The sequence below is a fragment of the Benincasa hispida genome, chromosome 6, assembly GCF_027475165.1.
Source record: "Benincasa hispida cultivar pf3 chromosome 6, pf3_genome.v1.1, whole genome shotgun sequence".
Lineage (NCBI taxonomy): Eukaryota > Viridiplantae > Streptophyta > Magnoliopsida > Cucurbitales > Cucurbitaceae > Benincasa > Benincasa hispida.
The window spans coordinates 34,000,933-34,018,163 of record NC_143483.1 but is presented as its reverse complement, the minus strand read 5'-3'; the positions used below and the strand labels follow the sequence as shown (position 1 = coordinate 34,018,163).

Genomic DNA, 17,231 nt, shown 5'->3' with positions numbered 1-17,231 from the left:
TTAGGTCAAAATCCAACTAAGCCCAAAAATAGGTTGAATTTGACCTAAATGTCAAATCAGGCCTAAATCCAATTAATGGGCCCAAGGATCATGCCCATGGACCAACGAAGCCCAAACTCAAGGGCTAATCAGGGCCAAGCCCATCAGAGAGCCCTATAAATAGAAGCACTCTTCTTCAGGGGAGGATTTCCTACGAGCCCAAAGAATTCATCAACAACTCCTGAAGCGCAACGAGAACCCTTGAAGACACAAATCAACTCAACGAGAAAATCATAGGATCAAGTATTAGAGATCGAACCACATCGCATCAAATCAACTTCAACATCAACACCAACTCAAGTTCAACTCCACGAAGCACGTTTCTCAGGAAATCTTGTGTGAACAGTTACCAAATGAAGCCCTTTTTTTTTCTCTACATTTAAGAGTGATTTTAAAATCCAAACAAATTTTGAAAACTAAGACTTCATTTGGTAATCATTTTGTTTTTTGTTTTTAGTTTTTGAAATTAAGTCTATATACACCCTTTGAACCTCTAAACTTTTTGGTTTGTTATCTACTTTTTACAAATGTTTTCAAATACTCCCTATCCCCAATTGTTCTAAAAAAACACTTAAATTTTAAAAACTAAGACTCCGTTTGGTAACCATTTTGGGTTTTTGGTTTTTGAAAGTTAAGTCTATTTCATCCTCATTTCTTATAATAATTTGTATCTTTCTTAAATACAATAGTTGAATTCTTAACCAAATTCCAAAAACAAACACAAATTTTTAAAAACTATTTTCTTTTAGTTTTCAATTTGTGGCTTGGTTTTTTAAACCATTAGTAAAAGATATATAACAAAAGAAGAAATTTGGAGGTGGAATTAGTGTCTATAGTCTTAATTTTAAAAAAAACAAAAAAACAAAAATAAAAAACCAAATGATTATCAAATGAGCAATTTCGTTTGCTAGTTTTTAAAATTTGGCTAAAAAATCGACTCCATTTACTTGAGAAATATGCTTAATATTGTGAAAAATTGAGAGGAAATACATAAAAAGTGTTTTCTTAGGCTTATTTTGTTTAGTTTTATTGCTTAAAAGTGTTTGTTGATGCTTTATTTATTTATTTTAGGAATCGAACAGTTAGACTAAAACGAGTTAAATGGAGCATATAACGACAAAACTACGTCTGAAAAAGATCAAAGTTTGAGCTAGGGCAAGATAGGAGATGTCAAAAGGGGGTCAAAAAGTGTTGAAAAGACCATGGATGACACCACAACCTACAAGGTTGCAGCGGCTATTCAAAGGCCCTATGCAATTTGTGCATGCTCTAATCGAATTGATTAGAGTTAGATTGTGAAGAAGATGTTGATGTGATGCCCATGATGGATTGAAATCGACCGCTCATTTCTTTCTCTTCATTCTTTCTCTTTTATGTTTATGTACAACATGCTTAAGAACCTGATTCTCAATACGCGTAGCTACTCTGTTAGTTGTCTTAGTGTTAGATTGATTTCAATTATGTTGTGGATTGTTCTTCATTAGTTTAATTATCATAATTCTATTTACTCTTTATCATGCTTGCACTTCCCCAATTAAATGTTTGATCACCAATTTGATTGAATTTAGGTTTTTAGTTCTGCTTAAGAGAAAGAATTTAAAATTGGAACTGGCATGTTAAACTAGCATTGGATTGTGCATTACAGTGACAAGATAATGCTAGAAGCTAATGATGAAGAATATTAATGATGTGTCTAATAGTTCAATTGCACAAAAATAAATTTGACTTTTAGACATTAGAAAAGGTTGAACTTGAGAGAAGAAACCTGGATAGTAGACTTCTATATCTAAGTAAATAATTGAACTAGTTGAACAAAAACATTTTGAATCCACAAAATTGTTGAATGAAATTGACATCCTAAGATGTTTTAACTAGTGGATTCGTTTATTGATTATTGATTGTTTTCTTTATAATTATGATTGCAAAACTATCATCAATTGTTGAATCCTTAAATCAAGTTTTGGCAATTTCCTAATAGCTACTAGGTAAGGGTGGAAACGGTTCGGCCAAATCGAACCAAACCGAATTTTTTAAAATGTGAAATCGAACCGAACCGATTCATTGATTCAAACCGAACCGAACCACATATATGCGGTTCGGTTCGGTTTCAAATTCGGTTTTCAAAAGTGAAACCGAACCGAACCGAATTAATTCGGTTTCAAAATTTCTTCAAACCAGATCGAACCGAATATTTTGGTTCACTGAGTTTTCAGTTCTGTTTTTAGAAACGGTTTGGTTTTTGCGGTTTGAATGACCACCCCTACTAGTAGGATTAAATAGTTAAGAGGACGATACTCGATTGTACAATTGTTTTAACAAAACTAAAATTGATGTGTACACTTGCGTGTGTGTCAATAAGCTTAATTTTCAAAAAACAAAAACAAAAAACTAAATAGTTATCAAATGAAGTCCAAAACAATAGTTTTAAAAAAAAAAAATTTGTTTGAAATTTGGCTAAAAATTCAAATATTTACATAGAAAATATAAAATCATAACGAAAAAATTATGAGAAAAGAAAATTAATTTTCAAAAAACCAAGAATCTAAAGATTATGAAATAGGGCCTAAACTTTTAAAATTATTCTATTTTTATCTCTAGATTTTTATGCCTATTTTAGTCCTTAACTTTTTTAGTAACTATTATGGTCCTTGTTATATATATGGGTAAAAATGTTATGAATAGTATTTTTAAGATTAATAACTATGTGTATAATAATATTGTTAAACAATTACAAATATAACAAATTTCTCAAATCTCCTCAAATTTTTTATTTTTTTATTCCTATTATATATTTTTTCTATCTGAATTCAATAACATGTGTTGTTGGGAAATTCTATCTTTTCATATTTTTCCCCAAATGATCGTTTATGTTGTTTTTGTTTATTCTTATTTCTCATTCTCCAAATTTTTCTTCTCAGTTTTGTCATTTCTTTCTTTCATTTTCATTACATGTGCAATTTTATACCTTATTCTCTTTTTAATTATATCTAGTTTTCATTTACTTTTCTCTTCTTTGTAAGTTTCTTTTCCTTGTTATTTTTTTGGTATTTATCATTATATACTTTTTTAGAAGAATAATTGTTAGATCGAGCTTTTTGACTTTTTAAATCAAAAGATTTCCATCTCTTTCATGGGTAACTTGACAAAATATTTTAAGTAATTTGATGAAATCTCTTTTTCAAAGAAACTATAAGAACCAGAAACAACTAAATTGCAGCTAAATTATTTGCGTTTGAAGCTTATCTTTATAAATTATAAAGATATTTAAATTAAATTAGAGAATTATTTAGAACTTTTTAAAATAAAAAATGTATTCATCAGTATGTCTATGGCAAAATTTGTTCAAGAAAACTCATCTAACCTTCACATGTTACCGATAGTGAATTTGTAAATTTGGGAAAAGAGATCACCTACAAACTAATCATTGAAACCATTTGATTTTTGGTTTTTGAAAATTAAAATTATAAATACTACTTCTACCTATTGATTTTTTTTATTTTTTTTATTTTGTTAGGAGTGTTTTCAATAATCAAACCACATTTTGGAAACTATATATTAGAATTTAGCTAAGAATTTTAATAGAAATGATGACAACATAGTACAACAACACATATTTCAAAAAGTAAAAACTAAATACTAGGCCTCATTTGCACGAAACCAATTATCAAGGCCCACCGAGCTTGATAGTGTGGAACCCCACGACACCCTATTTGGTAAGTATTTTGTTTTTAATTTTCTATTTTTGAATAATTTATGTCTACTTTCTCTGAATTTTCTTATCATTCTTTTCACTTTCCTTGAGAAAAAAAAAAACATTTGTACTTTTAATCAAAATATAAAAATAAAAACCACTTTTAAAAAATCACCATTTTCAGTTTTCCAAATGTTACTTAATTTTTTAAAAATATTGATAGAAAATAGACCTAACACAAAAATTTAGTAGAATTCAGAAACTTAATTCTTAAAATTTAAAATAGAAAACAAAATAGTTACCAAATTCATCTTAATTTAAGATAAAATTTTAATTTTGTTTAGAACACATTTGATTTTTTAACAATAATTTTTTTTTATAATATGTTAAATACGGAGATCGAACCTCAACCCTTAAAAGATGATAATACAAAATCATATCATTTGATCTATACTCATATTTGCTTATAATTTATCTATTTTTAAAAGTGGATATAAATTTGATCTGTTATTTTTAAACACTAAATTTATATAGGTTTAACAATAAGAAAGTAATTATTTTCAAAGAAAAAGAAAGAAAGAGAATAGGAATGCCACGTTAACCCACGAATTTAATTCACGTAAAATCCAAACGTAGGAATATACGGAAAAAAGATTAAAAAAAAAAACACGTCGCCTGAGAGATTCGAACTCTCGCGGGGAAACCCCATGTACTTAGCAGGCACACGCCTTAACCACTCGGCCAAAGCGACTTCTTTGGGCATAGGATAAGAATAATTTTATATATCATATACATAATCATCTTTACTAGCTTCTAATGTAATTTTGTCATTTGGTCTTGACCATTTTTTTTTAAAAAAAGGAAATTAAAAAGTTGATGCTATTTTTTAATGTAAAGGTTTTACTAAAGATAAAATTTACTTTTTTAAAAGATAACTTTCTGAGTTTTGAATGGTTAGAGATCTATTGAATTTTATGTTTGTTTCTTTCTCTTGTTTGAGAAAATAAGCGTAGATCCGGAGATTCCCGAATAGGTCAACCTTTCCAAAAACCCGTCCTCAGTTTGGATTGTAGGCTGCAACTCGCCTGCTGAAAGTCGTGAAGATTTTTGGAATTGGGATAAGAAAAATGAAAAGCATGACCTCCCCCTCTAGAAATAAAAATTAAAAGTTTAGAACCTATTTGATAGCTTTAAGGACTCCTAATCTCCTATTATATATATATTGTTTGAAGTTCATGGACCTAGAAGTGTTAAAAAAATTTGATCAATCCAATGCAAACAATACAGTTTGGGTTAGATTGTCAACTCATTTAAGTTGGATTGGTTTATAGGTTCACCTAAAATAACTCAAACCAACTCGAACTTATGGTTAGTTCTAAAATGTATGTTTTTTTCCACTTATGATACATTAGTTTTTCTTTTCACTTATAGTATAATTATATATACATATATGTATTTTTTTAATCTTTTTTTTTAATTTATTCTCCAACAACTCCTAAAAATAATCTTTCAACACTTTGAAAAGAAAAATTCCATAATATAAATTTAAATTGAATTGTTAATCCTAATTCAATATATGAAAACAATTAAATAACATTTTTACATATTAACATTTTACTTATTTTTAGAATCACATTTTAAACGATGACCTGAGTAACCCAAACCAACCCAATTGGATTGGATTAAATTCGTCATTTAATAAGCGTTATTTGGGTTTAAGAAACTTACATCTCAAATAATTAAGTTGAGTCTAAAAAATGCTTCAATCCAATCTAACCCAACCCCGAGCACTCTTGGACCTCTTATATAGAACTACGAAAATTCTAAGACGAAATATTTGTAATCATTTTTAAATTTTGACCTAAATTTTACAATGACTTCATATAACCTATAGCTTTTAAGACTAAATTATGAAAGGAAAAAAAAAAAGAGAACATTTTTAGTCCCTAAAGTCTGGATTTAGTAACATTTTGGTCCTTAAGTTTTAAAATTCAACATTGTAAACTTTGAAGTTTGGAAAATGGCTTATTTGGTCTCTACCTTTAGTTTTCTATTTTTGTAGCCAAGCCAAATGATCTTTTGAGAAATACCTGATTAAGGGTATATAAGAGGAGATAGAGGAAAAGAAGATAGGAGAAATAGATCCTTTATTAAGATCCTACTTTGATCCTTTATTAGAATTTCGTTTTAAAACTATTAATGACTTTAATAAATGAGTGATTTTTCTTCTTGTCTTTTCTCTATTTTTCTGCTTGTTTAGGAAGAATTTTGGAAGATATATATTTTGTTTAGGTTATTCTTATTTGACTTTAAATGGAATCTAAAAATAATTACCAAGTCTAAATTATTCACTCGAACTTTAGGTCTTGATTGATATAATTACTAGTTAAGATTTTTAATTAATTCAATTCGTCATAAATGGACTTTCCCCTCTAAAAACTATAATTATCTATCTTAGTACTGAGAAAATTTATTTATCATGACTTTTTATTGCCCCACAATTTTTTTTTTTTTTTTTTTAAAAAAACCACATTTTGAAATATTACAAAAAATCTAAGAGAGAAATTGAGTTTTTCCCCAAAAAAAAAAACCAAAAAAGGGGGAAAGTGCAAAAATCAACCTTAGACTAGGAAGTTTACTACAATTGTACTCATGAATTTTTAATTTGATCAATCACTCCATGTAGTTTGTTAAAGTGTTGCAATCAAGTAATTTCAAGACGAAAAAACCCTTCAAACTACGAAAACAGAGTTCAGAACTTGGAAGTATGAATTGCATATCAAACAAAGTTTTGGAATCAGACATTACAGAAGGCAACCAAGTAGAATCATAACTCACAACACCACACCAGCCAAATTCTTGACCCAAGAGCATGAAAACATTCAACACAAAAAGGTGAGCTAAGCTAATGTCAAATCCGGGGGGGGGGGGGGGGGGGGGGGGGGGAGCCTGCCCTATGCTACAGACATAGACATAATCTGGCGAGCTATACCTGGATCTTGTTGCAACAGCTCCCTCAAGTTGTTCTCCACCTCAGCCATTTGCTTCTCTAAATACTCCTTTGAGGTCTACAAATGTCCAAGAAAATCATCTTTCATAAATGGAGAAAAGAGAAAAGGCCAAATGCCATTTGTCCAAGATAAAACAAGGATATCACTTTTTTAATAAAAACAACAAGAATATCTCTAAATAGTGTAAATCGCAAAAGTTCAATGGGAAGCATTGAAAGCATACTGCACTCCAGATCTCCTGGTAAGGGCACCTCCACCAGTCATAATGGCAAGCAATTTTAAATAAAGGGAAAGGAGTGAAAACAGAGGCATAAGTTTGCTTTCAGTAAGATGCCAAGAATAAAGATGGTATTGTTGGCATCCAACTCTTCACTCTTCAGCTAATTTCATTCTTAATGCTATAATATGTGATTCATTTACATAAAAAAGGTTAGTAGAAAAACAACATCGAATTGGCTTCAATCAAGATAAGTGTTTGGAAGTTAATGTAAAAATTAAAACGTACTTATCAAAGTCAGAATTAGTGAAGGCAAGAAAATATGCAATTAAGAAGAGGAAGAAAATACTATTTAGTGGAGGCAAATGTCACTAAATCTTCAAAAAGAGACAACGTCAATGGCAGGTATACAATTCAAAGGAAGACTTCTCGTCTCTGCAGAGGAAACTAATACTAATAGGTACCTGCAACGAGGCAATTGCAGTTTCACTATCCTTGAACTTTTGCTCCTGTTCATTCATTAGAACTGACTTTGACTCTAAAACAAACCTGGTCAGAACGAGACAACACAAAGTAAGAGAATTTCATCTGTATAATATGAGAAATAAAATATCTAACTTTAAGTCGTTCACTTAAGTTCAGCATAACTCACGTTCTCCCTGCACCATAAAGAATGATGGATGGAAATCAGTGATAAGTAAAGTGAATCTAACAAGGTTAAAAACTATTACACGTTTTGGCAGCTAATAATTTAGGCAAAGGGTGAACAACCTTCCGGTAAAAACATAAAGCTTTGTTAAGTACCTATAGATTTGTACGCATTAGTGTCTTCAGACAACTGTTTAAGCTCCTCCAAGGTTAAAAAAGCTCGCTTCTTCTCTCCCTCCTTGTTTCGTATCTGGGTTTGCAACTGCAAATCAAGGAAAAGACCGGCTTTAACTCAAAGTAAAAAATTCTCTGTTCAGATAAAGTGACAGTGTGACACATTGAAGAATAAAAAAGAACTAATTTTGTAATGCACAAAAGATAGCAATCAATGCATCTGCATTTTGATCTTGAGATGTACAGGATTTGCCTCAGTCACTATGCCATATATGTTGTTGACATTTTGAACCATTACATCAAAATTATTATTTATATTTTATTTAATAATTTTCATTTACTTTTATTATTTTCCATTAAGTAGGGATATTTTTGTCATTTTGCTATGATCTATAATGTGAACACAGGGTTTTATTGGAAGGTTGTCTAAAGTCTTGTCATACGGTTATTTTGAGAAGATTACGATTGATTGAGTTTTAGCCTTTGTGCTTTTTCTTTCAAGTTTAGCCAAGAAAGCTTCTTGAATTTTTGTAATTTGTGCATTGAGTTGCCTGCCAAGAACAAATCTACCTTCGGATGCTTGACTACCTTGAAAAACCAACTTCTCTTTGATCTTGCTGGACTTGATTCCAAGAAAGAGCTTGGCCCACTCAACCCATCTGACATGTAGAAAAGGAGACAGAGAAAGGCACATATTCTTTCCCTTAACACAAAAGAAGAAATTTCTTGGTGACAAAAAAGTAAGCATATTTGGTTAAAAGATGGAGACTTGAACTCTTCCTTTTTCCATTGCCTTATGAATGCAAGGGAAAGAAAGAATACTGTGATGGAGGTGTTATCGAGGGAGAGAAACAGTCTCCTTACCGAAGGTGAGATAGAGACTGAGTTTATTTCTTTTTATGAAGATCTGTACTCGAAAGATGATGGCCATAGACACATGCCCCCGATTGACCAATGGGACCCTATCACCCCTCTACAGGCCAACGAATTGGAGCTTCCTTTTACTGATCAGGAAATATTTGCAGCCATTAAGGACCTTGGTTCGAACAAGACACTGGGCCTGGACGGCTTCACTGCTGAATTCTTTAAAAAATATTGGAACATCTTTAAGAAAGACATCAAGAGCGTGTTCCAAGGTTTTTTTTTTTTTTTTTTTTTTTTTTTTTTGATAAGAAATAAATTTCATTGATAGATGAAATTACAAAAGAGGGGGGAAAGAAAGCCCCGGATCCAAGGGAGTTACAAAATATTTCTCCAATTGGACAAAAGAGTATTGAAGCTATAATCGTAAAAGAGCTTAGACAATTTACACCAAGATATAGTAGTATTAAGGACATGATCAAAAAAGATGTCGATGTGCTGGATTTTGTTGTTGAAGAGGCGGTTGTTCCGTTCAAACCAAGCCGACCAGAGGAAAGCTCTAACAAAATTCATCCAAAGGAGGCCTTTTCTCCCTTGAAAGGATGATAATCAAGAGTAAGGGAGAGGCAAAGGCTAATATCAGATGGAAAGGCCATATGCCAGTTGAAAGCAGGAAGGATAATGTTCCAAAAGGCTCTCGAAAACTCACAGAACAAGGATAGATGGCTTTGGGACTCGTTGTCCTTTTTACAAAGATGGCACCAGCTTGGGCAAAGCAGAGTAGATGGGTTGCAACGTTGAAGCTTGTCGTGAGTGAGGATGGCCCTACGGGAGAGCTCCCAAAGGAAGAATTTAACCTTTTTTGGATAAAGATCAGATCAAATACCTTTAATGGAGGCCTCGGTGGGGGACCCATTGTTGTTGTAGCGGGAATCGATCCATGACTTTGTGGAGAAAATGCCAGATGGTTCCAAATTCCAAAACCAATTATCTTGGGCATGTTGGGGCTGATAAATGTTGAGTTGGGAGAGGGTGGTCCATTCCTCAGTTTCCACATCATTGAGATGGCGATGGAGATGAAGGTCCCAACCACTAGTGTCAACAATCCAAAGGTCACTGACCAAGGCATTCTTTGCAAGAGACAGGGCATATATATAAGTTGGGAAATGAGGTGATCAACTGTCTGTTTTCAATTCAAGCATCATGCCAGAACAAAATAGTGTTTCCCAAGCCCAATGTGGCAGGTACATGCGAGTCCACCAATGGATGGAGATGATGCAAGGCCTTCCAAGGACCTTTAGATGAGGAAATCGATCTAATACCAGCTTTGTTGTCATAGGGGGAAACTCCAAATTTGGCCATGATAACTCTGCGCCATAAGGCCGATCGCTTCAACCTAAAACGCCAGATCCATTTTGCAAGGAGCCCCTCGTTCCCAGCTTAAGGTTAGTTATCCCTAAGCCCCCCCTAGATTGAGGGGTAGTGACTTTTTTCCACCCAACAAGGTGAGAGTTCGGGCCATCGAGTTTCCCTTTCCATAAGAAATCACGGAAAAGTTTTTCAATAATATTAGCCACCTTGCTAGGGATGGTGAAGAGAGATAGGTAGTATGTGGGGAGGTTACTCAAAGATGCTTGAATAAAAACCCCCTTTGGAGATGTATTCGTAGGACCAAGCATGAAATCTTTGTTCGATTTTCTCAATAACAGGGGCCCAGAAAGAGAGTTCTAGGTTTTCCAAGAAGGGGCAAGCAAAGATAGGTGTTAGGCCACGACCCAACCTTGCAGCCATATAAACCAGCAATGTCCTGGAGCTGTGATGGGGACAAACTGATGCCAAGAATCTCAGATTTTTGGTGGTTGATGGATAAGCCAGTGCAAGATTGGAAAGCATCAATGACATCGAACAAGTTCCTGATCTGATCAAGGTTGTAGATAGAAAATAAAATGGTGTCATCTGCAAACTAAAGATGGGAGATGGAAAGGTTGCCAGAACCAAAAGAAAAACCCTGAATCTTTTCATCCAATTCAGCCTATGTAAGCATATGACTGAGGGTATCGATCACAATATTAAAGAGGAAAGGGGATAGAGGGATCACCTTGCCTAATACCTCTGGTAACATGAATCTTGCCCCTAGGGCGACCATTAATAAGAATGGAGAAATCGGCGGATGAAATACAGCCCATAAACCATTTCCTCTAGAGGTTATCGAAGCCTCTAACTTTAAGAGAGTTGTCAAGGAAACCCCAATCAACAGTGTCAAAAGCCTTTTCGATATCTAATTTAATCACAATGCCCTTTTTCCCTTTTCTAGACCACTCATCAATGACCTCATTGGCAATAAGAGAGGCATCCAATATTTAGCGCCTCTCAACAAAGGGGAGATCAAATGGGGGAGGACAACCTTCAATCTTTCTGAGAGAACTCGAGCTAAAATCTTGTAGATACCCGTGGTCAAGCTGATTGGCCTATAGTCACCAACTCTTTTAGCACCAACACGCTTTGGGATGAGACAAATGTAAGTTTCATTAATGTTGGCATTGACGATACCTTTCTTAAAAAAATCTTGAAACACCCTCAATATGTCGGGCTTAAGGATGTGCCAAGATTTTTTATAGAACTCAAATGTATATGCGTCAGGGCCCGGAGATTTGTTGGAACCAAGGGCGCAAACAACCCCCCAAATTTCCTGCTTGGTGAAAGGGGATTCAAGCTGTAAAGACTATTGCATCGTGAGGGAAGGGTGGTTGCAAGTGGGAAAGGCAGCAAGGCTAGTCTTCTTTGGGTACAGACTTGTAAAAAACCTTTGGAATTCCTCGACAATTTCAGATTCCGAGAGAAGACTAATATCGGCAGAGGATTTGATCTCAAGAACAATGTGTTGTCTTTTCCTAGTGGCAACAACACAATGGAAAAACCTGGTGTTTTGGTCACCTTCATTAAGCCAAGTGAGCCTGCAAAGGCTTTCCACTTTAGCCACCACCGAGATAAGCTGAGCCTTTAGACTCGTCTTTTGAGCTCTCAAGACGGGCGAATAACCCGATGACTCCTCCATACCGTCAAGTAATGAGATTTCCACAATAATCTGATTCTTTTGGGTGTTCCAAGATTTTTTCAAGAAAGGTATTATTAATGCAAGCCTAAATGCAAAAAGGTTGATGCTAGATCTATGAGTGACTTTAGACCTATTAGTCTTATTTCCTGCAAATATAAAATCATTGCTCGAGTCCTTTCAGAGAGGCTCCAGAGAGTTTTACCACACACTCTTATTCCTTAACAATTCGCTTTTGTTGAAGGTCGACAGATCCTTGATGCATCTTTGATTGCTAACGAGATCTTTGAAGATTATGCCAGGAAGAAGAAACAAAGAATTGTGATCAAGATTGATCTTGAGAAAGCTTTTGATAGAGTTGACTGGGCTTTTCTGGATCTCGTTCTACAGGCCAAAGGTTTTGGCACCACTTGGCACGAATGGATTAGGGGTTGTATCTCTTCTGCAAATTTCTCTATTTTGATTAACGGCTGTCCTAGAGGCAAGATCCGTGCTTTGAGGGGCCTTAGACAAGATGACCCTCTGTCATCCTTCCTATTTGTCATCATCATGGATTGTTTCAATAGAATGCTAATTGAGGCTAGCTCTAGGGGGTTAGATTAAACGCTTCTGCATTGGACCGAGATCTTTATAGGTGCACCATCTTCTCTTTGCTGATGACACCATCCTTTTTTCGGACAACATTGATGACTCCCTAAAAAACCTCTTCAGTCTCGTTAACACTTTTGAGAAGGCTTCAGGTTTTAATATAAACCACAACAAAACTGAATTATTGGGTATCTACACTATTACCAAATATCTGGAACAGTTAGCTGGGACGTATAGCTGTAGAGTGAGCCATTGGCCTTGCTCATACCTTGGGCTTCCACTATTTGGTAAACCAAATTCGATCTCCTTTTGGAACCCTATTATTGAGAAGACTGAAAACAGACTTCATACATGGAACCATAAACAGATTTCCAAGGGGGGTCGCCTCACTCTCTTACAAGCCACACTATCCAATCTCCCCACCTATTACTTGTCCCAAGCTTCCCACCACGGTTGCCAACACTATGGAAAAATAATTCAGAAATTTTCTGTGGAAGGGTCCCTCATCAAATGGTGGATCCCATCTTTTAGATGGGATAAAGTCACTAAGACAAATTAAAAGGGGCCTTGGGTTACAAACACTGATTGATAAAAATCATGCTCTTCTCACAAAATGGGTTTGGAGATATCTACATGAAGATGGGGCCTTATGGAAACAGATTGCGGATGCTAAATATGGGGTGTCTACAAATAAATCTTGGCCGAATGCTCTTTTCCCCAATTACATCAAGGATCCATGGAGTGCCATCATGGAACACTTGAACCTTATTAAAGACAATGTTACTATAAAAGTGGGGAACGGGAAAAACACTTCTTTTTGGCATGACAGATGGATTAGGGCCACACCTCTTAAAGAGATCTACCCCTGTTGTTTTCATTGACCAACCACCAATGGTCCTCTATTCATGAACTTTCAGACTCTAGACAGGGATGGTCTCTTACATATAGGAGAAACCTCAAGGAGGAGGAGATCGAAGATTGGCTTGACCTTATGAACACCATCCATGGTGTCCACCTTTCCATCACAGAGGACACTTGGATCTGGCAACCTGACCCCTCCAGTTCCTTTTCCACTAAATCCCTCACCCATGCATTGGGAGATGACCCGGAAGCCACTGATCACCCCTTATATGTAGCTATTTGGAAAGATTTTTACCCTAAAAAGGTTAAATTTTTCCTCTGGAAAGTTAGTCACAATGTCATCAATACATGTGACAGGATACAAAGACGGCTCCCCCACATGGCCTTTTTCCCCCAATGTTGCCTCATGTGAGTCTGGATATGAACCATCTAGTCACCTATCCATCCATTGTCATTTTGCCATGAGATTTTGGGAAGAGATCTTTTCATCCTTTAGATGGTATACTGCCTTCCCCAAGGACACAAAGTGCTTTCTCCTACACTCTCAACGGACACCCCTTTACGAAAAACAAGAAGGTCATTTGGATGCATCTTATTCGTGCTTTCTTATGGAATACTTGGAAAGAGATCATACACCCTTTCTTCCCTTTTGACCAATTGGAGATCTCTTTTGTAATTCCATTGGGTTGGGCTTCGGCCTTCTTTTGTAAATTTTATACATCAATGAAATTTGTTTCTTATAAAAAAAAAATGTCGATGGCTATTTGTAAGGAGTTGAAAAGATCTCTAGAAATTTTTGTGGATAGGGGCTGATAGAGATAAAGATAATACCAGGCAAATAACTACAAAAAAAACCCCATTGTAACAGAAGTCCACAAGGAAACGTGGAATCTAGCAAAGGACAAAACATTGTAAGGATGACCTTTCATCCCTCTAAAGTCCTATTGTTCTCACTCCAAAGCCCCCACAAAATAGCACAAACAACCGCTTGCCACAAAATATTTCCTTTCTCCTTAAAGGGCGGATGAAGAAAGAACTCCTTGATCATCTCTTTGCAATCATAATGTCTAGCAAGATCAAAACCAAACTCATCAAAGAAACATGTCCACCCAACAAAATCACAACTCCAAAGCATATGATCAAGGTCCTCTCCTACCCTCTGCAAAGAATGCAATATCATTACCTTGGGGGGTAAGGATTTTGAAATTTGAGGACTCAGAACAAAGCATTTTTAGCCAAAGCTCCAAAGCATATGATCAAGGTCCTTTCCTATCCTCTTAGCCAAAGCTCCAAAGCATATGATCAAGGTCCTTTCCTACCCTCGGCAAAGAATGCAATATCATCACCTTAGGGGGTTAGGATTTGGGAATTTAAGGACTCAGAACAAAGCATTTTTAGCCAAAAGGCTTTGGCATTTCTCTCTTGATCTTAATTCTCTCTAAGCCAGGATTATTGTTAGCAAATTTGATCCTCATCCTTTCAAGTGGCTGTCGGGTGGGGTTAAAAGCACTTATACTTCTAAGGAGCTCCCTTCTTTTTCCACTTGTTCCATCGTGTGGTGGGAGAGGGGAAGGAAATGTACATTTTGGAAGATTATGGGGTGGAGTATAGACCCCACTGCTCTACATTCCCTCGTCTCTATCATTTTCCTTCCTTTAAAAGTCATGTGGCTTTTGACATTTTAGTTTGGTTAAGGAGCTCCTTTTTCTTTTTGTTCAAGTTTTGTCACTCTTTGTTCGATAGGGAAGAGATGGATGTTGTCTCCCCTTTGTTGGACCCTTCTCCCTTTGCGTGAGTCTTTTTCTGCTATTTGGAGGACTAAGACTCCCTAGAAAACACAAAAGAGCTATCCAGAAACACCAGTCGTTGGTACCCTAATTTGAGCAACCTCTATTAAATGATCTGGAAAACTCCTACACTAGTCTTAGTAGAATTAGTACAACAAATCAATTACAAAGGAGAATGCCTCATTTCGCCCTCTCTAAATCATGGTATGTGACCATCCTGTCATCTCTATGTCCATTTTTTTTTTTTTTTTTCATTTGACATCTCTTTGTCCATTGCTTCTTTGCTTCCCAGTTTTGGATAACAATGCTTGATGCCTTTGGTTGGTTTGTGGTTTTTCCGGATGACATATTTGGTATTCTATCTTCAGTTTTTGTAGGTCATTACTTCCATGGCGTGAAAAAACCTTTTGGTTGACTATAAATCAAGTTTTCTTCTTTAGGAATGCAAGGATCTTCGAGTATATTTTTCCGACCTTTGACAGCTTTTTGGATTTTATTTTATTTCATGCATTTTTTTGGTGTAAACATAAACACCCTTTAAGAGGTTATAGTTTTTCTTTTTATGACTTCTAATTGGAGAGTTTTCTTGTAATTCACCCCAGTGTTGGGAGCCTTTAATGACTTCTAATTTTGTGGGTGTCTGGAAGGAAACAAATGCTAGAATTTTTTTCAGATAATTTTAGTTCTTTAGAATACTTTTATCACCTTGTATAATTCACGGCCTCTGATTTGAATAAGAAACAAAATCTTTTGCAACTATACCAGTTCCAATATTAACCCAGATTATAAATGTTCTTGTAATTCCTTTTACGCTTTCAGTATTAACCTAGATTTGAAGGTTTTCTAGTGATCACCCTGTCCCTGTGTCCGTTAGGTTGTGTTTGTTGGTTTTTTAAGAGTGAAGTGTTCATCATTTCTTAGAAAAGATATATAAATACAATAAAAAGTTTTCAAAAAAAAAAAAAAAAAAAAAAGAAGTAAACAACGTATAAATGTACAAGAAATAAAAGAACCAACATCGAGTAAACTCATCAGTTGACCCAGGAAACATTCATTTACATTACTAACTAAATACTGAGAAAAAGAATAAGCTTCTAATCATCAGCACAAAACCTGTAAGATCAATCCAGACAAGAATTACTAAAACCTTTCATTCCTACAAGACTAAACTAAACAATTTCCAGCAAGTCCAATAAATGAAAGGGAATTACCTGCTTCAGCTTTCCAGTAATCTCAATTATACGACCTTGAATTTCCAAGAAAGTCTGATTCGAGAAAGAAAACCGAAAGCTCATGCATCGGAAAAATAGCAGCGATTAGCGGAAAAACAAGAGTAAAGAGTAAAAACACTCACAGCTCTGTTCGTCTCGTCCGCCATTTCGAAGATCAGAGCTCGCGTAAAAGATGATTATGACCAAATATGATTTGTTGCACTGTCTAGGGTCTGATGTAACTGTGAAGTACCGGGTCGGTTTTTTTCCCCTGATTTATTATTTATTTATTTTATAATTAAACTTAATTAAGTAGGAAAAAAAAAGAAAAAGAAAAAGAAAATCCCTGACCATTCTTGGTTATTTAGATTGGGATTGTTTTGAAAGTTAATTAGGAAAAATGGGGTTTTCAACTTATTTAGGAGAAATGATAGTTTTTTTGTCCCATCCAAATGCGTCCCTTGAAGAAACGTATTGGAAAATATTTTATTATTTTTTCTCCCGTACACTACATTAAAAAATAATAATAATAACAAACCGGTCAGAATGCATCTGTTGAACGCATTCGGGAATATTTTATTATTTTTCCCCCGTATGCCGCATTAAAAAAAAATTAAACCGATCAGAATGCATCTGTTGAACACGATCATTTAGTAAATTACTATGCGATCGTTTAGTAAATTATACATGATCGCTTAGTAATTTATACATTATCGCTTAGTAATTTATACACGGTCACTTAGTAATTTATACACGGTCGCTTAGTAAATTATACACGATTGCTTAGTAATTTATACACGATCGTTCACTTATCAATGATTTGTTTATCCAATTGTAGATCAATAGTGCTACTTCACATCTTTGTACGATTTGGTGGGGATTGGGATGAGTCTGGAACAAATTATGTTAGTGGTCATATGAAAGGTATGAAAGTTAGAAATGATATAACAGTCAGTGAATTAGTGAGTATGATGCATCAATGACTGAATATCGATCCGGATATGTTTGATATACATATCAATTGAACTGTACAATATGTAATTTTAGCACCAATTATATTATGTACAACACCAATTGTACTTTACAATATG

At 34.8% G+C, this 17,231-nt stretch overlaps 1 protein-coding gene and 1 non-coding gene across 2 annotated transcripts; both read right to left on the bottom strand.

Moving 5' to 3' along the window:
• Positions 1-4,399: 4,399 nt before the first annotated feature.
• Positions 4,400-4,481, bottom strand: TRNAS-GCU (transfer RNA serine (anticodon GCU)). Its single transcript has one exon. It is a non-coding gene; the product is annotated as a tRNA-Ser (tRNA).
• A 1,961-nt stretch (positions 4,482-6,442) lies between these two features.
• On the bottom strand, positions 6,443-16,419 carry PFD1 (PREFOLDIN 1). Its single transcript, XM_090314772.1, is given in 5 exon segments — positions 6,443-6,798; positions 7,423-7,507; positions 7,744-7,868; positions 16,141-16,194; positions 16,284-16,419. Coding segments are annotated over 5 exon segments (402 nt in total). The 5' UTR covers positions 16,308-16,419; the 3' UTR covers positions 6,443-6,684.
• Positions 16,420-17,231: the final 812 nt, after the last annotated feature.